The sequence below is a fragment of the Thamnophis elegans genome, chromosome 2 (genome assembly GCF_009769535.1).
Source record: "Thamnophis elegans isolate rThaEle1 chromosome 2, rThaEle1.pri, whole genome shotgun sequence".
NCBI classification, from domain to species: domain Eukaryota; kingdom Metazoa; phylum Chordata; class Lepidosauria; order Squamata; family Colubridae; genus Thamnophis; species Thamnophis elegans.
In genome coordinates, this window is record NC_045542.1 from 158,566,114 (window position 1) to 158,593,510 (window position 27,397).

General features: G+C 40.8%; 1 protein-coding gene and 1 long non-coding RNA gene across 2 annotated transcripts; both read left to right on the plus strand.

Moving 5' to 3' along the window:
* Window positions 1-280: 280 nt before the first annotated feature.
* Window positions 281-10,745, plus strand: LOC116523864. The gene is made up of 2 exons (XR_004257166.1): window positions 281-342; window positions 10,450-10,745. It is a non-coding gene; the product is annotated as an uncharacterized LOC116523864 (long non-coding RNA).
* A 1,361-nt stretch (window positions 10,746-12,106) lies between these two features.
* Window positions 12,107-27,030, plus strand: LOC116523851 (zinc finger protein 84-like; the record flags this gene model as incomplete). The annotated part of the gene is made up of 3 exons (XM_032238941.1): window positions 12,107-12,281; window positions 20,757-20,762; window positions 25,214-27,030. Coding segments are annotated over 3 exons (1,446 nt in total), but the record flags the coding sequence as incomplete, so codon positions are not given.
* Between the last annotated feature and the right edge of the window lie 367 nt (window positions 27,031-27,397).

A 27,397-nucleotide genomic window follows, 5' to 3' on the forward strand; every position in this document is an offset into this window, starting at 1 on the left:
TTCATTGCATACAGCTCTCAAAGGGTCACCTCTAATGTATACTACATAAACATGACTAAATAAATAAATAATTATTCATGTATAATAAAAGTGACATAAAAGTGTTGTTTTGCCTCTTATGGAGAGATGGCGATCAGGGAGGCAGCAACAAAAACCTTCCGTACAGTAGAGGCATCTGTGGTTGAGCTTTAAGGGGTTAAAACCATCAATTACTAAATTGCTAGAAAGGACGCCAGGCAAAGAAAAGCCCTGCAACTTCCTCTTCCGGATCACTCAATGGGCGGAAGGTGGTGTGCAGAGTGGATCCTGTGCTCTTCCCAGGATCGAAGCAGCAGCTGGAAGGTGAGTTGAGAGCAGGTCAGAGGAGAGTCCGGGAGCCAGTAAGGCTGCTTGATTTCCTCCATGATATTGAAGCAGAGAAACAACTAGGCTGAAGGATGTCAGGCTGCTGCAGGTTCCTCCCCAAATTTAAGCGGAATAATGCTGCACGCTGTTAAAGTGGTCGCTGCAATTTTCCTTCTGGTGGGAAGATTTAAAAAGTCTCTCTGAAGTTTAAGGTTGATTCTTTGGGAATGGCTTCCCTCCAAAAATTATGGGTGCTCCATCAACTGGGGTTTTTTAAAGAAGAGATTGCACATTTATTTGTCCGGAGTGCTATAAGGTCTACCTGAGCAGAGGATTGAGATTTCAGAGTTGCACTGTCAAAGCAGATGTACACCTGGTGCACAAGTTTGTGGTTAATTTGTGTTATTGGTCCCATGGTTAGGAAGGGGCAGGAAAAGGGAGTTGCACCAATTCAGGTGTTGCCAAGCACTGCACTTTTAGGATGGTTGCATCCCACACTCATGATCCCTATTTATGACCTTCCCAGCTAGCTTCTGAAAAGCAGAACCAGTGGGGATGCCAGCAGGAATTGGCAAGTGCAGTTATGTGAAACTGTATTTAACAACCCAAAGGGATTTGCTTAAGAACCGAAGAGGAACAGATGTAAGTTGGTAGATCATGCTTCATAATCAGGCTGCTTAGTGACACAGATGCCAGTCTCAAATGCAGTCATTTAACTACTTGTATTGGGACATCACCCGAGTGGTTGTGGAAAATATATTCTGCCCTTATTTGGAACTGTTGCGCAAAATTGGTGTTTCAAATCTTGCAAAACCTTAGGTTTCATTTCATCAAATGAAAATAATGGCAACCTAAGGGAGGGAAAGGGGACAAGAGAAAAGTGCAGGTTTAAGGGGGGGAGAAAAACATTGACTTCTGACTCCTGTTGCAATAGAATAAGGTACTTGCATAAAATCTCAACTTTTTTACCTTTATATGATAATATTAACTACCCACTAACAACAGACTTATCTAATCAAACAACACCCTAGATCAAAGGTTAATTTTTTCAACCTCAAGCACAAATTCTAGAAACAGTTTCCACATAAAAACAAATTTAATAGTGTTCTTTTCTTTAATCAAGGCAGTCAATTTAGCCAACTCTGCTAATTCCAGGTTTTGCAGCCATTCATCCATTGTGGAAATGCAAATATTCTCTTTCTTTTTCCCTAAATATTCTTGATGCCATCAACATATAAAACATTAATGTTGCATTTTTAAAGTTAAAATAGAATAGAATAACAGAGTTTGAAGGGACCTTAGAGGTCTTCTGGTCCAGCTTCCTGCTTTGGCAGAAAACCCTATACTACTTTAGACAAATGGATATCCAATATCTTCTTAAAAACTTCCAGTGTTGGAGCATTCACAACTTCTGGAGGCAAGTTGTTCCACTGATTAATTGTTCTAGCTGTCAGGAAATTTCTCCTTAGTTCTAAGTTGCTTCTTTCCTTGATTAGCTTCCACCCATTGCTTCTTCTCCTACCCTCAGGTGTTTTAGAGCATAGCTTGACTCCCTCTTCTTTGTGGCAGCCCCTGAGATATTGGAACACCGTTTTCATGTCTCCCCTAGTCTTTCTTTTCATCAGACATGCCCAGTTCCTGCAATTGTTCTTCATATGTTTTGTCCTCCAGTCCCCTAATCATCTTTGTTGCTCTTCTCTGCACTCTTTCTAGAGTCTCCACATCTTTTCTATATTTTGGCAACCAAAACTGAATGCAGTATTCCAAGTGTGGCCTTACCAAGGCATTATAAAGTGGTATTACCACTTCACGTGATCTTGGTTTTATCCATCTGTTAATGCAGCCTACAACTGTGTTGACTTTTTTGGCAGCTGCTGCACACTGCTGCCTCATATTTAAATGGTTGTCCACTAGGACTCCAAGATCCATCTCACAGTTACTTCTAATAAGCAGGATATCACATATACTATAGCTATACATTTTGTTTTTATGGCCTAAATATAGAACCTTACTTTTTTCACCATTAAATTCCATTTTGTTAGAAAGTGCCCAATGTTCAAGTCTGTCAAGATCCTTCTGTATCTTAAGCCTGTCTTCTGGAGTGTTGGCTATTTCTGCCAGCTTGATGTTGTCTGCAAAGTTGATGAGTTCCCCATGTATTCCCTCATCAAGATCATTGATGAAGATGTTGAAGACTACTGGGCCTAAAACAGAGCCTTGGGGTAGTCCGCTGCATACTTCCCTCCATGTAGATGCAGTTCCATTGAGGACTACACACTGAGTGCATTAGGTCAGCCAGTTACGAATCCATCTGGTGGTGATGCTGTCTAGCCCACATTTTTCTACTTTATCTAATAGTAGGTTATGGTCTACTTTATCAAATGCCTTACTGAAGTCCAAGTGAATTGCCGTATTTTTCTGAGTATAAGATGCACCGAAATATAAGATGTACCTTAATTTGGGGGAGAAAAATAGGGGGGGAAATTCTGCCTACCAGGTATTCATCTGGCTAATGTCCTTAGTTTGGTCAGCTTCAGCACATACATTTGTTGGTTTTCAGCGCACACACTTTTTATCCCCTGGACTATGTATTCCATGTGAGGCCACACTGATCAACAATCACTATCTTATAAACAATCATTAGTGAGGGCAAGAAGTCTATTTGGACCAAAAAGGAGTACACTTTCCTATCTAAACTCTATCTGAGATCATCAACCAGCATGATCGATGCTATTTCTATTCTATTCTTTGCTATGTTATACTATTTCTATTCTTATCTGCTCCACAGAAAAGTTGAAGAGCACCCCTATGTATAATGCAGACAGATCTAAGCTACTGTCTCTTCTTGAAATTGTCCCTTCTAGGCCTAATGGCTGTAATTTGTTTGTATATTGCCTTGGAGATGTCTCCTCATACATCACCTCTCAGGTTTCCAAATTTTTCTTAAGAGCTGTAACCACTAGAGGAGAATGTTGTAACTTCCCTTAGTTACGCTTTTGGTGACTGATTGCTATGATGCTATGATCAATTCTCTTATGTCTCTTTTGTAGTACTCGTATTTTGGTCTTTATATATAAAGTATATATATGTAAGTTGAAGAGCATACTTAAATGAGAATATTCAAAGAAGATACCCACAATTTGCAAAGAATGTGTTGCATTGGAGAGGAGAAAATTTTCCATTGCTTGAGAAATTGGTTTTGAAGCACAGACTCCATTTTGTTTCGTGTCTTCTCTTCCAAGCCACGCTTAGATGTACCGGTATCCAAAGGGGTGTGTATGCTGCAGTAAAAATATTCAAAGCTTTTTTTCAGCCCAAATGAGGCCCTAGAGAGCGAAGGGATCTTCCATGCTTTGCCTGCTTTTCTCAGTGCTGCTCCCTCAAACGTTAGTGCCTCTTTAGGGCTGAAAAAACGCTTGTAAAGCACAACTGATCAGAGCAGCAATGGGAAAAACAGGCAGGGAAGGGAAGATGCTTCACTCATTAGCACCTCATTAGGGCTGAAAAAAGCTTTGAAAAAACTACATTCAGAGTATAAGACGCACCCAAGTTTTCAGCCTCTTTTAGGGGAGGAAAAGTGTGTCTTATACTCCGAAAAATGTGGTATATTGACAGTATTCCTCTGGTCCACTAATTTTGTCACATTGTCAAAGAATGCAATAAGATTAGTCTGGCATGATCTGTTTCTGACAAACCCATGTTGGCTTTTGGTTATTAGTTTGTTTGCTTCTAGGTGTTTGCTGATTCGTTGCTTGATTATCTTTTACAGAATCTTCCCTGGTATTGAGGTCAGGCTGATAGGTCTGTAGTTTTCTGGATCATTTTTTTTCCTTTTTTGAAGATGGGAACCACATCAGCTCTTTTCCAGTCCTCTGGCAGTTCCCTGGTGCTCCAGGATCTCTAAAAGATATAGTTCAGTGGTTCTGAAATCTCGTCTGCCAGTTCCTTCAGAATCTTGGGGTGTAATCCATTTGGTCCTGGTGATTTGAACTCGTCTAGGGTAGACAGGTGCTCACTTACCATTTACTTCAGTGATGAAATCTAAAAATTTTCTCTACCGGTTCTGTGGGCGTGGCTTGGTGATCATGACTTGTGGGTGTGGCTTGGTGATCATGTGGTTGGGTGGGATCTACAGGAAGAAAATATACCAATTATTTTGTGCATTTAATACTTAATAAGAATAATGTATAATTATGTAAGAATACTTATATAAGAGCAATAAAAGTGTTGTTTCCAGGCACTAATGATAATAATGCCTTGCAAAAATGTATTATCTGATGGTTGTTGTGACAGTTTTGGTGTCTTAGGCAAGAAACCGACCAAAGTTTTGTTTCCTTTTCATCCTTGCTGGTGAAGACTGCTACTGCAAAAGGAAGAAAAAGAGCTTTGTTAGCTGAGGACCAGTGATGGGAGCAATGCAAAAGCACACAAAACACAAAAACACAAAACACTAGTTTTAACACAAAAACAACACAATGCAGAAGCAGCTGCACCTCACACAAAAGCCCCCCCCCCCCAGCCACAAGCAGGAAACTCAGAGAGCCACAAAAACAACACAACTTTACTCACAGCATTGTGCAACTCACAATGCAACATTGTACAACTCATACACAATGCAAAAGCAGTACCTCACAGAAACTGGCCCCTGCAACACACTTAACAGATTTAACAGATTAACAGAGTTGGAAGGGACCTTGCAGGTCATCAAGTCCAACCCCCAGCCCAAGCAGAATTGCAAAAGTACCCAAAATGGCCCCTGCCACAAGCAGGAAACTCACAGAGCCACAAAGAGCTCAACTTTCACACTTAACAAAAACACAATGCCATTGTGCAACTCTCAGACAATGTAAAAGCACACAAAATGTCCCCTGCAACAACAAGAGGAAACTCACAGAGAACTCACAAAACCAACTATCACAAGCACAAAATGTCACATACAGCTTGCTGTCATTTTGTGTGTGTAGTGAGTGTGAAACACTACAAAAACACACAAAATCTCAGAAAGCTCCACAAATCTAAAAATATAAAAGCAGGTAAAACTTTATAAATTTTAAATAGCTATTATTTCCTTTAAAAAATTCCTTAAAAACCCTCAAGTAAACTTTTTTTTAAAGTTAAAAAAACCCACTTAGATAAGACACAAGACAGGAGAGGCAGATTCAGTTGCTAGCCAATGAGATGGATTCCAGGCAGATTCACTTGCTAGCCAATGAGATGGATTCCAGGCAGATTCAGTTGCTAGCCAATGAGATGGATTCCAGGCAGATTCAGTTGCTAGCCAATGAGATGGATTCCAAGCAGATTCAGTTGCTAGCCAATGAGATGTATTGCAGGCAGATTCAGTTGCTAGCCAATGAGATGGATTCCAGGCAGATTCACTTGCTAGCCAATGAGATGGATTCCAGGCAGATTCAGTTGTTAGCCAATGAGATGTATTGCAGGCAGATTCAGTTGCTAGCCAATGAGATGGATTCCAGGCAGATTCAGTTGCTAGCCAATGAGATGGATTGCAGGCTGCAGCTGAGGGATTTCAGAAGCAGCAGGCAAACAGCAAGGCAGGTGTTCTGTGACCAGCAGCTCAGGATTTGGTCCTAAGAGCGAAGGTAAGCAAGATGGAGGCTAGGGGGAAAGTTGGTAGTTACCCAGGTGGTTTAGCCAGGCCAGGCAGCTTCCTGTTCTTTCTAATAGCAATTATCAATCGATACCTCTCACCTTATATTATTTCCCCTTCTATTGTATTTCATTTGGATTTCACCGTTCTTAACTCTCTTATTTTACTCATAATTATTATTTTTTGAATTTTGTTATATTCCTTCATTGATTCTTGTTTCTTTCCTCCATCCACTTATAACATTTATGCCATATCTGGTAGAATTCTGATTCTTCTTTTCCCTGGATTTCTTTAGTTAGTTTGTCCATTTCAGCACAATCCATAACCTTTCTTAGTATTCCATCTTTGCTTGGAATTAATTTGTTTTTCCATTTCTGGGCAAAGGCAATCCTTCCTGCCGTAATTATATGTAGTATTAAATACTGGATTTCTTTTTTGTATTTAGCAGACATTATTCCTAATAAAAAAACTTCAGGTTTCCATTCTATTTTAACCCCTGTTATTGCCTCCAGCCAATTTTTGATCCTTTTCCAAAAAAGTTTAGCCTCCTCACAGGTCCGTGTATTGATTCGCATTTCCAACATTTTGGGGAGGTATTTGTTAAGATTTTAGCTAACCTTGTTGGTGCCAGGTGCCATCTGTAAAACATTTTGTACTGGTTTCCTTGTATGCAACTGATAGTGTCATTTTTAAGTTTGTCCCCCAAAGTTTTTCCCATTTGTCTAATTCAATATTAAAGCCAAAGCTCTGCGCCCATTTTATCATTTGTTCTTTCACAATTTCCTCTTCCATTTTATACTTCAGGAGGAATTTATATATTCTCCCTATCATCTTTCCATCTGATCTTTGAATAATTTTATCCAATTCGTGTGGTTCTGTTTCGATGTCATATAATTTTACATCTTTATTGTATTTAGTTTTGATTTGGAGGTAAGTTAGCCAGTCAACTTTCATGTTCTGATCTGCCAATTCTTCAATTGTTTTTAAATTTCCCTGTCTATCAAATAAGACTATGTATCTTAGCATTTTGTTCAAATCTATAAAATTTGGGTGAGTCGTCCTTTCTGTCGGTGATAGCCAATTCGGGATTTTCACATAGTGGATTTTTTTTTATTTTGAGCCATTTTTGCAACAACATTCTTCTGATTAAATGATTTTGAAAGTATTTGTGTGTTTTGTTTTTATCATCCCATAGGAATATATGTCAGCCTGCTTGCAAATCATGGCCTTCTAAGGTCAATTTTTTTTTATTCTTTAGCTCTATCCAATCCTTCACCAATGTTATTGTTACTGCTGACGCGTATAAATCCCAATTTGGTAATGCTAAGCCTCCTCTCTCCTTGCTGTCTTGTATTGACTTTAGTTTAATCCTCGCTTTTCGTCCCTGCCAAATGAGCCTAGCGGTTATTTTGTTTAATTCTTGAAAGATTTTTTTACCCGGATTAATAGGTGTGGCTTGCAACAGGAATAAGATTCTTGGTAAAATATTCATTTTAATTGTCGCTATGCGTCCCATGAGTGATAACTGAATATTTTTCTAATTTTCTAAATCTTTCTTTATTTGTATCACTAATTTATTAAAATTATCATCTTTAATTTTGAAACATTTTGCTGACACCCAGATCTCCAAGTAATTCACTTTCTTAGTTATTTGCATTCTGGTTGCTACTTCCAGTTCCTCTTCTTGCTTTTTTGTCATGTTCTTGGTTATCATTTTTGTTTTGTCCTTATTGATCTTTAGTCCTGCCACTTCAACATATTCTTCTAATTTTTGAATTAATTTCAAGCTGGATTCTAATGGGTCCTCTAGAACAAATACTAAGTCATCGGCATATGCTTGGGTTTATATTCTTCATTCTTGAGTCTTAAAACTTTTATTCCCTGGTCCTTCTTAATTAATTTCCAAAATTAATATAAATAGCAAAGGAGAGAGTGGGCCTCCTTGTCTGACTCCTTTTTTTATTTCAATCTTTTCTGTTAGATCTCCATTTATCAGAACTTTGGCTGTTATAAAATCCTTCTATTGAGGCAGCCGGGAGAAAATGGCCAAAATATGACCATATCACCTGGGTATATGAGCCCCAAGGCTCTAACTAGCTTTTGAATATCAATATAGACTTAATATAGATTTTTATTAAGTTGCAACAAACCTTACTGGAACAGTGTGGCAAGACGCTGTAAAGGAGGGGCACAGGAAGCCAGGCGTGGGTGTAAGATAGAACAGAGGGCAAACGGCCAATAGCTTAAAACATTATAGGAACTTCTCTTTTTGTATTTTTTCTATGTACTTCTCTGTAACATTCCAAAATGAACTTCTCCTTTTCAAAATGTCATGTTTGTCTCGTGTATGGAAACGCCTTGAGAATGCACAGTGTGGAACACGGCATAAAAGTAGTGTCCTGGACGGAGCCAAGGCAGTTCAGATTTTGGTGTGTGAACACGCTGAACTTGATGCATCAATAAACCTGTTTGACTTGCACCTTCGTGGTCTCACGTCCCATTTTTCTTGAGCATTGTGGCGAAAGCCTCAATCTGCTGCAACACTATCATTTTTATAAATTTTTCTCTAAATTTCATCTTGTCCAATAGTATTATTCTAAATTTCCAGATTACATTGTCAAATGCTTTTTGTGCATCAAGGAAAACCAGTACCATTTGTTTCTCTGGATGTACCTCATAATACTCTATTACGTCTAGGATGACCCTCGTATTATTTTTAATGTGTCTGTGAGGTAAAGATCCGCTTTGGTGCGGGTGTATTCATTCATTTAAAACCTATTTAATTCGTCCTGCTATAATTGCTGCAAATATTTTATAATCAGAGTTTAGTAATGAAATTGGCCTGTAATTTTGAATTTTTTCTAGGTTGGTTTCTTCTTTTGGGATTAGCGATATTATTGCTTCTGTCCATGATTCAGGTATCTTGGCTTTTCCTAAAACTTCGTTAAACATTTCCACTTCTAGCTCTTCCAATATTTTGTTATATTTGTATAAGTCCACCGGTATTCCGTCTGGTCGTGGGGTTTTATTATTTTTCTGGTTTTTCAGGACTAATTCCACTTCAGCTAACGTTATTGGCCTGTTTATCACCTCCCTTAGTTCTTTTGAAATTGGTCTTATCTTTTCTGTGTTTAAATAATGTTTTATTTTGATTTCCTCCATGCTATCTTGCGCGTATAGTTTTGCGAAGTATTTATGAATAATATGCTTCTATTCTTCCGCTCTGTGTTTGGCTTCAGGAAAGCCTTCGGAGCCTGGGGAGGGTGAAAAACAGCCCAACGGCCCAACAGGAAGTTCGGGAATGAACTTCTGGTTCGCCTATTGGGCCTGTTTTTCACCTTCCCCAGGCTCCGGAGGATTTCCTGAAGCCTAGGGAGGGTGAAAATGGCCTCCCCATGTCCTTCGGAGGGCTGAAAATCAGTTGGCTGGCACACACATGCGCACCAGAACTGAGGACTGCTTGGCCAGCAAATATGGCTCCATAGGTTCGCCATCACGGATATAGACCTAGGGCAATGTAATTCCCCCCCCTTTAATTTTGACACAAATTCATTCAAGATAATTTTTATCATTGTTGTGCTAAGAGCCAAGGTGGCGCAGTGGTTAAATGCAGCACTGCAGACTGACTGCTAGATCAGCAGTTCAGCGGTTCAAATCTCACCGGCTCAGGGTTGACTCAGCCTTCCATCCTTCCGAGGTGGGTAAAATGAGGACCCGGATTGTTGTTGGGGGCAATATGCTGACTCTGTAAACTGCTTAGAGAGGGTGAAAGCCCTATGAAGCGGTATATAAGTCTACTGTTATTATAGTTCTGTAGAAAAGTAGTTATTTCTTGTATATAGTGCAACTCCACTACCTCTGTTATTTGGTCTATTTCAAAAGTGGTATTTAGCAGGTTCTGACCAGTTGTGAAGAACCGGTAGCAGAAATTTTGAGTAGTTCAGAGAACTGGTAAATACCATGGAGTGGGGAAGGAATGGAAATTTTACAATATTCTTCCCCTACCAACAAGCCATGCCACGCCCAAAGAATCAATAGTAAAAAAATTTGAATCCCACCACTGATCTATTTCTGTTAAATAATTTAAATCTCTGTAACTGTATGTTCCATTTGTGGCTTTCATCCCATCAAGTTTCCGTAATGGCAACAATATCATATCTGTCCTCATTTATTTGAATTTCTAATTCACCCTGTTTATTCCTCATACTCTGTCATTAGTATATTAATTGCAGAGATTCTACTCAATAATTGCCATACTAAGAATTGGTGATTGATTCAAGTCAGAAAGAGAATTTTATGATTGAATGGCTACGTGAACTTGGATCTCGGTAATCTTCAGTGTATCCAATGAATCATAAGTAATATAAGAGGCTATTCTGGCATTGTGGCATGTTTGCTTTTTACCTATAATGTAAACCTTTCTTTCCTTTTTTGATATCTAATGCAACCATTTTATAAATAATTAAAGTTACACTTTTACTTGAATCTTATAGGCAGAGAGGATGCCAATGAGAGCAGTCTGGAAAACTGAGAATAAGAAGCAACTTTGAAAAGGAAAACAAATCAAGCCAGAAATCAAAATATTTTCCATTTCCTACAGAAACCACAGAAAGTTTCACCTCACAAGACACCAAACCCTCTGAATGTCCAGATTGTGGGAAATGTTTCAATTGAAATTGTGACCTGGTGATATACCAAAGGATGCACACAGGAGAGAAGCTGCATGAGTGCCCAGATTGTGGGAAGAGTTTCATTCAAAAACCCATTTAGTGAATCACCAAAGGATTCACACAGAAGAGAAACCATTTGAATGTCCTATTTGTGGAAAAAGTTTCAGTGGCTATGGCAGCCCTGGTGAACTACCAGAGGACTCACACAGGAGAGAAACCATTTGAATGTCCTATTTGTGGGAAAAGTTTCAGTCATTACTGCAGCCTGCTAATACACCAGAGGACTCACACAGGAGAGAAACCCTTTGAATGTCTTGTTTGTGGGAAATGTTTTAGTCAGAATTGCAACCTGGTGAAACACCAGAGGACTCACACAGGAGAGAAACCCTTTAAATGTCCCGATTGTGGGAAAGGTTTCATTCAAAATGTCCACCTTGCGAGACACCAGATGACTCACACAGGAGAGAAACTTTTCAAATGTCCTATTTGTGGGAAAAGTTTCAGTCATTACCGTAGCTTGATGATACACCAGAGGACTCACACAGGAGAGAAACCCTTTGAATGTCTTGTTTGTGGGAAATGTTTTAGTCACAATTGCAACCTGGTGAAACACCAGAGGACTCACACAGGAGAGAAACCCTTTGAATGTCCTGATTGTGGGAAATGTTTCAGTCAGAATTCCCACCTGGTAAGACACCAGAGGACTCACACAGGAGAGAAACCCTTTGAATGTCCTGATTGTGGGAAAAGTTTCATTAAAAATGTCCACCTTGCGAGACACCAGAGGACTCACACAGGAGAGAAACCCTTTGAATGTCTTGTTTGTGGGAAATGTTTTAGTCAGAATTGCAACCTGGTGAAACACCAGAAGACTCACTCAGGAGAAAAACCCTTTGAATGTATTGATTGTGGGAAACGTTTTGGTGTGAATTCTAGCCTGGTGATGCACCAGAGGACTCACTCAGGAGAGAAGCCATTTGAATGTCCTGTTTGTGGGAAAAGTTTCAGTCATTACTGCAGTCTGCTGATGCACCAGAGGACTCACACGGGAGAGAAACCCTTTGAATGTCTTGTTTGTGGGAAATGTTTTAGTCAAAATTGCAACCTGGTGAAACACCAGAGGACTCACGCAGGAGAGAAACCCTTTGAATGTCCCGATTGTGGGAAAGGTTTCATTAAAAATGTCCACCTCGCGAGACACCAGATGACTCACACAGGAGAAAAACTTTTCAAATGTCCTATTTGTGGGAAAAGTTTCAGTCATTACTGTAGCTTGGTGATACACCAGAGGACTCACACAGGAGAGAAACCCTTTGAATGTCTTGTTTGTGGGAAATGTTTTAGTCAGAATTGCAACCTGGTAAGACACCAGAGGACTCACACAGGAGAGAAACCCTTTGAATGTCCCGATTGTGGGAAAAGTTTCATTAAAAATGTCCACCTCGCGAGACACCAGAGGACTCACACAGAAGAGAAACCCTTTGAATGTCTTGTTTGTGGGAAATGTTTTAGTCAGAATTGCAACCTGGTGAAACACCAGAGGACTCACTCAGGAGAGAAACCCTTTGAATGTATTGATTGTGGGAAAGGTTTTAACCAGAATTCCAACCTGGTGATGCACCAGAGGACTCACACAGGAGAGAAACCCTTTGAATGTCCTGATTGAGGAAAAAGTTTCATTAAAAATGTCCATCTCGCGAGACACCAGACGACTCACATAGGAGAGAAACTTTTGAAATGTCCTTTCTGTGACCAATGCTTCAGGGATAAATCGTCCCTTATTGCCGACAAGGAAATCCACTTGAGTCAAAAGTTGATGAGTTTAGAGAAGGCTTTAATTTGATTTCTGAACTCTTATTAGGAATGTAGGTCTTGAATGAATTTTTTCAATTCTAGCCTGATGCTTTTTAGTCAAATATATATCAGGATTAGACCGGTAGGTAGATAGAAAAATATGTTAGTTCAATAAAGTCTAAGTACCCATTTCTGTTGATCAGCAGACGTTTCTGGATATTTTCTGTGCAGAAGTTGTGGATTTCCTCCAAATGGTTTTCTGGGTAATGCTTTCTGTATATTGATCACGGAACTCCAACATATGGAGTTCCCTCTTCTACTTTGATGTCCTTCAGATTTTGAGCCCCATAATACTCCAGCCACTCTAGAAGTAGTGCTCGAGATACAACTGTAATGTGCCATGGTGGTGCAGTGGTTAGAGTGCAGGACTGCAAACTACTTCTGGTGACTGCCAGCTGCTTGCAATTTGGCAGTTTGACTCACCAGGCTCAAGGTTGACTCAGCCTTGCATCCTTCCGAGGTGGGTAAAATGAGGACCCAAACTGTTGGGGTCAAAACGCTGACTCTGTAATCTGCTTAGAGAGGGAATGTGGCCTGCGAATTAAGGTTGCATGTTGTAATGGTTGTTAAGCGAGATTACCTTGCTTAACTACTCTCACCCCGTTCTCCCTAATGAAGCAGTTAAATAAATCTTCACATCGTTAAGCAGAACAGTAACTATCTCAGGGCTGGGGGAATCTCTTGGAGGCCTAGCCTCCCTTACCTAAGGTGACCAGATTTTCAGATTGGTAAAGAGGGACACCTTTGACTGGGGGTGGGGGTGGGGGCTTGATTAAAAATTTTATACGGAGCAACAAAATTTTTCATACAACGCAAAAACAGTATTGGAATTTTTTTTTATTTCAACATAACTACAATTTACAAATATAAATTGTAACTGTTGCCAAACATCAAAATTTTGATCACGTGACCATGAGGATGCTGCAACGGTCGCTAAGTGTGAAAATGGTCACTAAGTGTGAAAAATGGTCATCAGTCACTTTTTTCAATGCCATTGTAACTTTGGTCACTATACCACTATACCATTTCTTGCCACGGTTCTTAAGTGAATAACTGCAGCTGATAAGTTAGTAGCATAAGTGAATCTGGTTTCCCCATTTGACTTTGTCAAAAGGCAATTACATGACCCCAGGACACTGAAACCATCATAAATGCGAATCTGTTGCCAAACATCAAAATTTTGATTGTGTGACCATGAGGATGCTGCAACGGTCGCTAAATGTGAAAATGGTTGCTAAGTGTGAAAGCTGGTCATCAGTCACTTTTTTCAATGCCATTGTAACTTTGGTCACTATACCACCTTTCTGGCCACAGTTCTTAAGTGGATAACTGCAGCTGATAAGTTAGTAACATAAGTGAATCTGGTTTCCCCATTTGACTATATGACCCCAGGACACTGAAACCATCATAAATACGAATCTGTTGCCAAACATCAAAATTTTGATCGCGTGACCATGAGGATGCTGTAATGGTCGCTAAATGTGAAAATGGTAGCTAAGTGTGAAAAATGGTCATCAGTCACTTTTTTCAATGCCATTGTAACTTTGGTCACTAAGCCCATTATACCACCTTTCTTGCCACAGTTCTTAAGTGAATAACTGCAGCTGGTATTTTGTATTTTGGATAGAATCTTTTTTTAAATAGCCTAAGGCAATTTAAAAAAAAGAATCCAAACATAATAAATTGAAGTAAAACATTTCAAACTATTCTTTCTATGCACAATATAGAATCTTTTTTTAAATAGTCTTAAGACAATTTAAAAAAAGAATCCACACAGAATTTTTAAAAATCCTATGCACAATAAATAAAATATTATTTTAAAATGCATTAAAAAAATAAAAGAAAAAAACCCAGTTCACTTACCAGCAGGCTTGCACTACAAGTCAACCCAATCCTAGGCTGCATCAACAGAAATAGTATTAATACAACAAGAAATGATATAGTCAGTTTACAGTGCTGCTGTACAATGCAACCAACCCCATGATGTTATGATTCTATGAATTTAGAGGCAGTTTAGAAAATACCATTCTTTTCGAGTATAAGATGCATCCCCACCCTTAAAAGAGGGGGACAATTTGGGTGTGTCTTGTACACAAAATGTAGCCCCACCCCCACCCCCACCCGAGGCCAAAATTGAGAGGCATGGAGGCAGTGATGGTCTGTGGCAAATTACAAATTAATCTCAAATTACATTGGCATTGAAAAAAGTAACTTTTGGCCATTTTTTACGCTTATGACCATTGCAACATCCCCATGGTCCTTTGTCTGGAATGGAGAGTTGGTCTCTCCCATTTCTTTTTATGTGATTCTGTAAGACCTTCATAAACCTTTAGGGCTCAGCACACAGCTAATCTTTACAAGCTAAGTAGCATCACATTTCACTATTTCACATGCATCAGTTGCAAAGATAGGTTTCTAGAAGTCGAAAACAACTTGATAGCGTTTAACCAGTGAAAACATCTGGAAAAAGCCTTAGGTAAGGATGGGACGTAGAATAACTTTGTCACTTTGAATGTACACTGATCAGCATACATTAAAATGAAATTTCAGTGCATACAGCTCTCAAAGGGTCACCTCTAATGTATACTACATAAACATGACTAAATAAATAAATAAATAAATATTCATGTATAATAAAAGTGACATATAAAAGTGTTATTTTGCCTCTTATGGGGAGATGGCGGTCAGAGAGGCAGCAACAAAAACCTTCTGTACAGTAGAGGCATCTGTGGTTGAGCTTTAAGGGGTTAAAACCATCAAGTAATAAATTGCTGGAAAGGATGTGAGGCCAAGAAAAGCCCTGCAACTTCCTCTTCCGGATCACTCAATGGGCGGAAGGTGGTGTCCAGAGTGGATCCTGTGCTCATCCCAGGATCGGTCGGAGGAGAGTCCTGGAGCAAGTAAGGCTGCTTGATTTCCTCCATGATATTGAAGCAGAGAAACAACTAGGCTGAAGGATGTCAGGCTGCTGCAGGTTCCTTCCCAAATTTAAGCGGACTAACGCTGCACGCTGTTAAAGTGGTCGCTGCAATTTTCCTTCTGATGGGAAGATTTAAAAAGTCTCTCTGAAGTTTAAGCTTGATTCTTTGGGAATGGCTTCCCTCCAAAAATTATGGGTGCTCCATCACGGGGGTTTTTTAAAGAAGAGATTGCACATTTATTTGTCCGGAGTGCTATAAGGTCTCCTCTCTGAGCAGAGGATTGGACTAGAAGACCACCAAAGTCCCTTGTAATTTTCTTATTCTCTGTGTACCTGCTGGATTTGTTTTTTACTTCCATGCCTAGCCTAAGGTGACCAGATTTTCAGATTGGTAAAGAGGGACACCATTGGGGGGGGGGGGGCGCTTGATTAAAAATTTTATATTTTGTCAAAAGCTCACAAAAGGCGATTAATGACCCCCGAAGACTGAAACCATCATAAATACGAATCTGTTGCCAAACAAAATTTTGATCACTTGACCATGAGGATACTGCAACGGTCGCTAAGTGTGAAAAATGGTCGCAATGGTCGCTGTGTGAAAAATGGTCATCAGTCACTTTTTTCAAAGCCATTGTAACTTTGGTCACTAAATGTTTTTCCCCTCCTCGAGACACCTCACTTCTTCCTTCCTTCATTCCTCTTGCTTATCTACCTTCACCTTATCCGTCTTCTGCTCTTTCCCTCTCTTCCTTTCTCCTTCCATCCTCTCTTTCCTCACTCACTCCCTTCCTCCTTTTCTCTTCCTTCTTCCTTCCATTCTTTCAGCTTCCTTTCTTTTGCCTATCTACCTTCTCTGTCTTTCTGCTCTTTCCATCTCTCTCTTCCCCTTTGCTTCTGTTCCTTCCTCCTTCCATCCTTTCACCTTCCCTCCTTCCTATTTCTTCCTTCTTCCTTCCTTCTGCCTATCTACCTTCACCTTCTGTCTTTCTGCTCTTTCCCTGTCTTCCCCTTTCCTCCCTCCCTTCTTTCCTTTCTAGTTCCATCTTTTCTCTTTTCCTCTCGCTCCCTTTTTCTTCCTTCCTTCCTTCCTTCCTCCTTCTTCTTGCCTATCAACTTCATTCTCTTTGTCTTTCTGCTCTTTCCCTCTCTTCCTACCTCCTTCCCTCTTTTCTCCCTCCCTTCTTCTTTTTCTTCCTTCCTTTCTTCTTCCATCTTCCTCCTTCTCCTTCCTCCTTCTTCCTTCTTTCTATTCTTTCTCCTTCCTTCCATCTTTTCTCCTTCCATCTTCTCCCCCCCTTCTTCTTTTCCTTCCCCCCTCCCTCCTTCCTTCCTCTCCTTCCCACTCTCTCCTTGGGAGGGGACAAAACCCAAGGGCTAAGGGAGTGGGGGGCAGCAGAGACCAAATAAAGTCAGTAGATCTTATTAAAACTTTCCTATTTGTTGGATCACATTGCTGCGAACTTATAAACCAAATCAGGGGAATATTTTGCAACCAAGTGTGCTGCAAGGAAAGGGGGGAGGGAGGCAGCCCTGCCATTTCCCCAGTTTTGCAAGGAATGAGAAATGGTGCTTTAATCCGAAGCAACTGCAATCGGAACCGCAGACAGGGAAAGAAAGAAAGATCCTTGTAGCACAAAACCCACCTTTGCATGGTTGTGAGAACATAGGTAAAACAACAACAACAACAAAAGCACAGCGTCCCTCCGCCCTCTGAACGGGACTCAGCATGACTCCCATTTGATTAGAAGGACACGGAGCTGGGCGGGGAGATAAGCACCTTCATTTGCATTCTCTGCGACCATGATGCTTTGCGAGGAACAATCCCAGTGACTTTTTGCAGATTTTTCCTTTTGCGCTTTTTTAAAAAAGGGACTTTTTAAAAACGCCACAGAAATGAGCTGTTAGCCTAACAAAATGCAACCCCTTCCTTCATCCTCCTCCTCATCCGTCACTAACAGCTGGGGGCTCAGAAATCGGAGTGAAAAGCCAGTCCTCCATCTCTTCCCTCTTCCTGATTTACTCCGAAGTTTCTTAAATCTCTCCCTCCCCCTCCCCCTATCTCTGTATCTGTTTGTCTCTCACTCTCTGTGTGGCACTTTGCCTCTATCTCCCTCCCTCCGTCTCTCTCTCTCTGTCGTTCTCTCTGTGTATCTGTCTCTCTGTGTCTCTCTCTCTGTGTCTCTCCTCCCTCCCTGTGTGGGTGTGTTTCTCACTCTGTGTGTGTGTCTCTCTCTGTCTCTGTCTGTAAGCTGCTGTAGTGCCTGTCGTCCTGGATCAGGCTGAGCTGCCTGTCTTTCTTCAGCACCTCCCAGGGGTGCACATCCATCGTAAAATCCATCGTGTCGTCCAAAGTAGCGGGGCTCAGCAGGACCTTGGCTGAATGCGTGCAAACGCTCAAGTCCGCCGCTCGCTGCTCCTCAGCTAGTTGCAAAGTTCTCTCCAGAGATTCTGGCAGGCGGAGGCAGCGCTTGCCTCTCGAGCTTCGGCGAAGGGGATTTTTTCTGTGGGACGGAGCCTGGGCGGCAGGGAATTTCCCCGCCGAAGTAGAAGGCGGGGCTTTAAAACTAGTCTGATTCTGCTTGAAAAGGTTGCTGTGGTGGAGCAAAGGGTGCCCTGGCTGAGGATTCCCTCTTTCAGTCGGTCTCTGGAATTCCTCCCCCCCTTTTTTTTTCTACAGAAGGAAAGGGTTTTTTGACTGGGCAGCTCGACATGATTAAGGCCGTTCTGCTCCTCCTTTGCGCTGCCCTCCTCTCTCTGATAGCCGCCTGGTTAAAAAGGAGGAGGAGCCCATCGAGGAAGACGATGAACGCGAGGGGGATCCCTGCCCCCGCAGATGGGCTCTGGACTAGCGTAGCCTCCTCTTCCTCCTTTTTAACCAGGCGATCTTCGGCAGCTGCATAAGCCCATGGGCATGCGCTGCCCTCTTCTTTCTGATAGCCGCCTGGTTAAAAAGGAGGAGGCTCCGCTGGTCCGGAGCCCATCTGCAGGGGGAGGGAACCCCCTTGGGTTCCTCGTCTTCCCGGATGGGCTCCGGACCAACGGAGTTGCCTCCTCCTTTTTAACCAGGCAGCTATCAGAGAGAAGAGGGTAGGGCGTGCCCGTGGCCTTGTGCAGCACCCGAATTCTCGCCTCCTGTTCTTCGGCTGTTGCACAATCCCAAGGGCAAGCGCTGCCCGGTTTGCTGAATCCGGCGCGGCTTCAGAGAAAGAAGGAATGCAAGAAAGCCCCCCCATCCCCGCTGCCTGAACGTTTGAATGAAGGAGGCTGCAGGCTCCTTTGTCCTCGGCTATGCGATTTTCTTTCATTTTCTGCTGCCCGAACGAGTGAATGAGGCAGAGGGAGAATGAAAGGAGATTGCGTCCCTTCTGTCTCCCCGTTGCTCAGAAAAGCAACTCCAGCAAGGTTCTTTGGTGGCGGCAGGCGTCCTAGAACCTGCCTGCTAGAAAAGGACCTTCCCGAAGTTGCTTTTCTGAGCAACGGGGACACAGAAGGGACAAAATACCGGCTGGCCGGGATGGGTATACAGGGCTGGGGGCTGGGCAGGCTTATTACCAGGGCTGGTCACAAAAATCGGGACTTTTTAAGAATGCCCCAGGACGCGGGACAAATTGTGCAAAATCATGACTGTCCCGCCAAAATCAAGACGTCTGGTTACCTTAGCCTAGCCAACAAGCACATTATTTCCTATTGGTGCCCCATTTCATGAATTAACCAGGTGAAAAGAAATAGCAATTAACAATTGGGATATCAATTCTGGGATATTCAATTGTATACCTACTTCTTGCTTGCCATTTGTTTCATGAGATTTCAGAGTTGCTCTTCTCTGCACTCTTTCTAGAGTCTCCACATCTTTTCTATATTGTGGCGACGAAAACTGAATGCAGTATTCCAAGTGTGGCCTTACCAAGGCATTATAAAGTGGTATTACCACTTCACGTGATCTTGGTTCTATCCCTCTGTTAATGCAGCCTAGAACTGTGTTGACTTTTTTGGCAGCTGCTGCATACTGCTGCCTCATATTTAAATGGTTGTCCACTAGGACTCCAAGATCCATCTCACAGTTACTTCTAATGAGCAAGATATCACATATACTATAGCTATACATTTTGTTTTTCTTGCCTAAATGTAGAACCTTACTTTTTTCACCATTGAATTCCATTTTGTTAGAAAGTGCCCAATGTTCAAGTCTATCAAGAGCCTTTTGTATCTTAAGCCTGTCTTCTGGAGTGTTGGCTGTTTCTGCCAGCTTGATGTTGTTTGCAAATTTGATGAGTTCCCCATGTATTCCCTCATCCAGATCATTGATGAAGATGTTGAAGACTACTGGGCCTAAAACAGAGCCTTGGGGTACTCCACTGCATACTTCCCTCCATGTAAATGCAGTTCCATTGAACTCTACACATTGAGTGTGCTTGGTCAGCCAGTTACGAATCCATCTGGTGGTGATGCTGTCTAGCCCACATTTTTCTAATTTATCTAATAATGGTGATGGTCTACTTTATCAAATGCCTTACTGAAGTCCAAGTAAATTACCATATTTTTCTAAGTATAAGATGCACCGAAATATAAGATGCACCTTAATTTGGGGGGAGAAAAATAGGGGGAAAAATTCTGCCTACCAGGTATTCATCTGGCTAGCGTCCTTAGTCTGGTCAGCTTCAGCACATACGTTTGTTGGTTTTCAGCTTACACACTATTTATCCCCTGGGCTATGTATTCCAAGTGAGGCCACACTGATCAACAATCACTATCTTTATAAACAATCATTATTGAGGGCAAGTGAGAAGTCTATTTGGACAAAAAAGGAGTACACTTTCCTATCTAAACTCTATCTGAGATCATCAACCAGCATAATCGATGCTATTTCTATTCTATTCTTTGCTATGTTATACTATTTCTATTCTTATCTGCTCCACAGAAAAGTTGAAGAGCACCCCTATGTATAATGCAGACAGATCTAAGCTACTGTATCTTCTTGAAATTGTCCCTTCTAGACCTAATGGCTCTAATTTATTTGTATATTGCCTTGGAGATGTCTCCTCATACATCACCTCTTAGGTTTCCAAATTTTTCTTAAGAGCTGTAACCACTAGAGGAGAATGTTGTAACTTCCCTTAGTTACGCTTTTGGTGACTGATTGCTATGATGCTATGATCAATTCTCTTATGTCCCTTTTGTACTACTCGTATTTTGGTCTATATATATATATATATATATATATATATATATATATATATATATATATATATATATATATATGTGTGTGTGTGTGTGTGTGTGTGTGTGTGTGTTTGTGTGTGTGTGTGTGTTTTTATTTGTGCTGATAAATAAATAAAGGGAGACAAATATAACAAAGGCAACAGTAAAAATATTGGGTTTCTGTCTTGATGGACTCTTGTGACGAGTCGAAGGACAGATGATGGAAGCAGTTAGCTTCCTCCCATAATTGGGGCTTACCAGGGGTTGTAAAAATCTAATATATATATATATATATAAAGGGAGACTAGTATAGATCTATTTCAAGCTATTTAGCTCTCATCAGCTAGCCATACCCTATGTTGGGAATCGAACATATTTGGGCATACCAGGGGTTGTGACTTTAAATAAATAAATATATATATATATATATATATATATATATATATATATATATATATATATATATATATATATATATATATATTTATGCTGATAAATAAATAAAGGGAGACTAGTATAGATCTATTTCAAGCTATTTAGCTCTCATCAGCTAGCCATACCCAAGTGGGAATCGAACCTGTGCTCCATTGCCTCCCAGGCAGGGAGTTAACCATTTGAGCTACAGAGAACGACTCCTTATCAGCCAGCCAGGGTGGGAGGTATATACTTAAAGTCACAACCCCTGGTATGCCCAAGTATGGGAGGAAGGTCACACTTCCACTCTCTGTCATTAGGCTCGTCACAAGAGACCATCCAGACAGAAACCCAATATTTTTTACTGTTGCCTTTTTGTTACATTTTGTTATATTTATGCTGATAAATAAATAAAGGAAGACTAGTATAGATCTATTTCAAGCTATTTAGCTCTCATCAGCTAGCCATACCCAAGTGGGAATCGAACCTGTGCTCCATTGCCTCCCAGGCAGGGAGTTAACCATTTGAGCTACAGAGAACGACTCCTTATCAGCCAGCCAGGGTGGGAGGTATATACTTAAAGGAGTATATAAAGGATCTATACTAGTCTCCCTTTATTTATTTATCAGCATAAATATAACAAAATGTTTATTCTGAGGTTTTCGCGGGTGTTAGTATGTAGGTCTCTAGTTGTTCGGGTTTTCTCCCGCGTAGAATTGGAGATGTCTTGGCGACGTTTCGACGAAGTCACATTCGTCATCTTCAGGCTGCTGCTGACTACTTCAGGTTTGGTGTTTCCTACTCTAGAGACCTACATACATATATATATATATACATACACATACATACATACATACATACATACACACACACACACACGTACACATATATACATATATATGTTGAAGAGCATACTTAAATGAGAAAATTCAAAGAAGATACCCACAATTTGCAAAGAATGTGTTGCATTGGAGAGGAGAAAATTTTCCATTGCTTGAGAAATTGGTTTTGAAGCACAGACTCCATTTTGTTTCGTGTCTTCTCTTCCAAGCCATGCTTAGATGTACCGGTATCCAAAGGGGTTTGTATGCTGCAGTAAAAATATTCAAAACTCTTTTTCAGCCCAAATGAGGCACTAACGAGTGAAGGGATCTTCCATGCTTTGCCTGCTTTTCTCAGTGCTGCTCCCTCAAACGTTAGTGCCTCTTTAGGGCTGAAAAAATGCTTGTAAAGCACCACTGATCAGAGCAGCAATGGGAAAAGCAGGCAGGGAAGGGAAGATGCTTCACTCATTAGCACCTCATTAGGGCTGAAAAACTTTGAAAAAACTACATTCAGAGTATAAGACGCACCCAAATTTTCAGCCTCTTTTAGGGGAGGAAAAGTGTGTCTTATACTCCGAAAAATATGGTACATTGACAGTATTTCTCTGGTCCACTAATTTTGTCACTTTGTCAAAGAATGCAATAAGATTAGTCTGGCATGATCTGTTTTTGACAAACCCATGTTGGCTTTTGGTTATTACTTTGTTTGCTTCTAGGTGTTAGCTGATTCGTTGCTTGATTATCTTTTACAGAATCCTCCCTGGTATTGAGGTCAGGCTGATAGGTTTGTAGTTTCCTAGATCATTTTTTTTCCTTTTTTGAAGATGGGAAGTACATGAGCTTTTTTCCAGTCCTCTGGCAGTTCCCTGGTGCTCCAGGATCTCTGAAAGATACAGTTCAGTGGTTCTGTGATCTCATCTGCCAGTTCCTTCAGAATCTTGGGGTGTAATCCATTCGGTCCTGGTGATTTGAACTCGTCTAGGGTAGACAGGTGCTCACTTACCATTTACTTCAGTTATGAAATCTAAAAATTTTCTCTACCGGTTCTGTGGGTGTGGCTTGGTGATCATGGCTTGTGGGTGTGGCTTGGTGGTGATGTGGCTGGGTGGGCGTGGCCAAGTCGACACCACTTCTTTGCCCTTATGACTTACAAGAAGAAAATATACCAATCATTTTATGCATTTAATACTTAATAAGAATAATGAATAATTACGTAAGAATACTTACATAAAAGCAATAAAAGTGTTGTCTCCAGGCACTAATGATAATAATGGCTTACAAAAATGTATTATCTGATGGTTGTTGTGACAGTTTTGGTTTCTTAGCCAAGAAACTGACCAAAGTTTTGTTTCCTTTTCATCCTTGCTGGTGAAGACTGCTACTGCAAAAGGAAGAAAAAGAGCTTTGTTAGCTGAGGACCAGTGATGGGAGCAATGCAAAAGCACACAAAACACAAAAACACAAAACACTAGTTTTAACACAAAAGCAACACAATGCAGAAGCAGCTGCACCTCACACAAAAGCCCCCCCCCCAAAGCAGGAAACTCACAGAGCCACAAAGAGCTCTAAAAGCAACTTTCACACTTTACACAAAAACAACACAACTGACCCACAGCATTGTGCAACTCAAAATGCAACATTGTGCAACTCACACACAATGCAAAAGCAGTACCTCACAGAAACTGGCCCCTGCAACACACTTAACAGATTCAACAGATTAACAGAGTTGGAAGGGACCTTGCAGGTCATCTAGTCCAACCCCCAGCCCAAGCAGAGTTGCAAAAGCACCCAAAATGGCCCCTGCCACAAGCAGGAAACTCACAGAGCCACAAAGAGCTCAACTTTCACACTTAACAAAAACACAATGCCATTGTGCAACTCTCAGACAATGTAAAAACACACAAAATGACCCCTGCAACAACAAGAGGAAACTCAGAGAACTCACAAAACCAACTATCACAAGCACAAAATGTCACATACAGCTTGCTGTCATTTTGTGTGTTTGTGTAGTGAGTGTGAAACACTACAAAAACACAAAATCAGAAAGCTTCACAAATATAAAAATATAAAAGCAGGTAAACCTTTATAAATTTTAAATAGCTATTATTTCCTTTAAAAAATTCCTAAAAAAAACCAAGTAAGCTTTTTTTAAAAGTTAAAAAAACCCTCGTACTTAAGACACAAGACAGGCAGGCAGATTCAGTTGCTAGCCAATGAGATGGATTGCAGGCAGATTCAGTTGCTAGCCAATGAGATGGATTGCAGGCAGATTCAGTTGCTAGCCAATGAGATGGATTGCAGGCTGCAGCCGAGGGATTTCAGAAGCAGCAGGCAAACAGCAAGGCAGGTGTTCTGTGACCAGCAGTTCTGTAGAAATGTAGTTATTTTTTGTATATAGTGCAACTCCACCACCTCTTTTATTTGGGCTATTTCAAAAGTGGTATCTAGCAGGTTCTGACCAGTTGTGGAAAACCGGTAGCAGAAATTTTGAGTAGTTCAGAGAACTGGTAAATACCACATCTGACTGGCCCCGCCCCCATCTATTCTCTCCCTCTTGGGTCCCAGCTGATCAGGAGGGAATGGGGATTTTGCAGTAACCTTACCATGGAGTGAGGAGGGAATGGAAATTTTACAATATCCTTCCCCTGCCAACAAGCCACTCCATGCCCACAGAATCAATAGTAAAAAAAATTTGAATCCCACCACTGGTCTATTTCTGTTAAATAATTTAAATCTCTGTAACTGTATGTTCCATTTCTGGGTTTCATCCCACCAAGTTTCCGTAATGGCAACAATATCATATCTGTCCTCATTTTTTGAATTTCTAATTCACCCTGTTTATTCCTCCTACTCTGTCATTAGTATATTAATTGCAGAGATTCTACTCAATAATTGCCATACTAAGAATTAGTGATTGATTCAAGTCAGAAAGAGAATATTATGATTGAATGGCTACGTGAACTTGGATCTCGGTAATCTTCAGTGTGTCAAATGAATCATAAGTAATATAAGAGGCTGTTCTAGCATTGTGGCATGTTTGCTTTTTACCTATAATGTAAACCTTTTTTTCCTTTTTTGATATCTAATGCAACCATTTTATAAATAATTAGTTACACTTTTACTTGAATCTTATAGGCAGAGAGGATGCCAATAAGAGCAGTCTGGAAAACTGAGAATAAGAAGCAACTTTGAAAGGAAAATAAATGAAGCCAGAAATCAAAATATTTTCCATTTCCTACAGAAACCACAGAAAATTTTACCTCACAAGACACCAAATCTTCTGAATGTCCCGATTGTGGGAAATGTTTCAATTGAAATTATGACCTGGTGATATACCAAAGGATGCACACAGGTGAGAAACTGCATGAGTGCCCAGATTGTGGGAAGAGCTTCATTCAAAAATCCCATCTGGTGAATCACCAAAGGATTCACACAGGAGAGAAACCTTATGAGTGTCCAGATTGTGATAAAGGTTTCAGACAAAAATCCCATCTAGGGAATCATCTGAAGACTCACACAGGGGAGAAATTATTTGAATGTTCTGATTGTGGGAAACATTTCAGTCAGAATTCCAGCCTGGTCATTCACCAGAGGTCTCACACAGGAGAGAAACCATTTGAATGTCCTATTTGTGGGAAAAGTTTCAGTCGGTATGGCAGCCTGGTGAACCACCAGAGGACTCACACAGGAGAGAAACCATTTGAATGTGTTGATTGTGGGAAACGTTTTAGTCTCAATTCCAACTTGGTGATACACCAGAGGACTCACACAAAAGAGAAACCCTTTGAGTGTCCTGATTGTATGAAAAGTTTCAGTCAGAATTCCTACTTGGTGAAACACCAGAAAACTCATACAGGAGAAAAACCTTTTCAATGTGGTGATTGTGGGAAATATTTCAGTCTCAATTCTAGCCTGGTAACACACCAGAGGACTCACACAGGAGAAAAACCTTTTGAATGTCCTATTTGTGGGAAACGTTTCAATCACAATTCCAGCCTTGGGAAACACCAAAGGACTCACAAAGGAGAGAAAATGTATCAGTGTCCTGATTGTGGGAAAGGTTTCAGTCACAATTCCAACCTGGTGATACACCAGAGGACTCACAGAAAAGAGAAACCCTTTGAGTGTCCTGATTGTGCGAAAAGTTTCAGTCAGAATTCCTTCTTGGTGAAACACCAGAGAACTCATACAGGAGAAAAACCTTTTCAATGTAGTGATTGTGGGAAATATTTCAGTCTCAATTCTAGCCTGGTAACACACCAGAGGACTCACACAGGAGAAAAACCTTTTGAATGTCCTATTTGTGGGAAAAGTTTCAGTCATTACTGCAGCCTGTTGGTACACCAGAGGACTCACACGGGAGAGAAACCCTTTGAATGTCTTGTTTGTGGGAAATGCTTTAGTCAGAATTCCAACCTGGTGAAACACCAGAGGACTCACACAGGACAGAAACCCTTTGAATGTCCTGATTGTGGGAAATGTTTCAGTCAGAATTCTGACCTGGTAAAACACCAGAGGACTCACTCAGGAGAGAAACCATTTGAATGTCCTGTTTGTGGGAAATGTTTTAGTCAAAATTCCAACCTGGTGATGCACCAGAGGACTCACACAGGAGAGAAACCCTTTGAATGTCCTGATTGAGGAAAAAGTTTCATTAAAAATGTCCACCTCGCGAGTCACCAGACGACTCACATGGGAGAGAAACTTTTCAAATGTCCTGTCTGTGACCAATGCTTCAGGCATAAATCGTCCCTTATTGCCCACAAGTAAATCCACTTGAGACAAAAGTTGATGAGTTTAGAGAAGGCTTGAATTTCATTTCTAAACTCTCATTAGGAATGTAGGTCTTGAATGTATTTTTTAAATTCTCGCCTGATGCTTTTTAGTATTAGACTTGTAGGTAGATAGAAAAATATGTTAGTTCAATAAAGTCTAAGTACCCGTTTCTGTTGATCAGCAGACGTTTCTGGATATTTTCTGTGCAGAAGTTGTGGATTTCCTCCAAATGGTTTTCTGGGTAATGCTTTTTGTATATTGATCACGGAACTCCAACATATGGAGTTCCCTCTTCTACTTTGGTGTCCTTCAGATTTTGAGCCCCATAATACTCCAGCCACTCTAGAAGTAGTGCTCGAGATACAACTGTAATGTGCCATGGTGGTGCAGTGGTTAGAGTGCAGGACTGCAAACTGCTTCTGGTGACTGCCAGCTGCTTGCAATTTGGCAGTTTGAATCTCACCAGGCTCAAGGTTGACTCAGCCTTGCATCCTTCCGAGGTGGGTAAAATGAGGACCGAAATGTTGGGGTCAAAACGCTGACTCTGTAAACTGCTTAGAGAGGGAATGGGGCCTGCGAATCAAGGTTGCATGTTGTAATGGTTGTTAAGCGAGATTACCTTGCTTAACTACTCTCACCCCGTTCTCCCTAATGAAGCAGTTAAATAAATCTTCACATCGTTAAGCAGAACAGTAATTTTTGGGTCTGTGCATAGGATTCATCCCTGGTCCATGTGGTGTATTAGTGCAATGAACTGACATTTTACCATGCCTGCCTCTGTGTC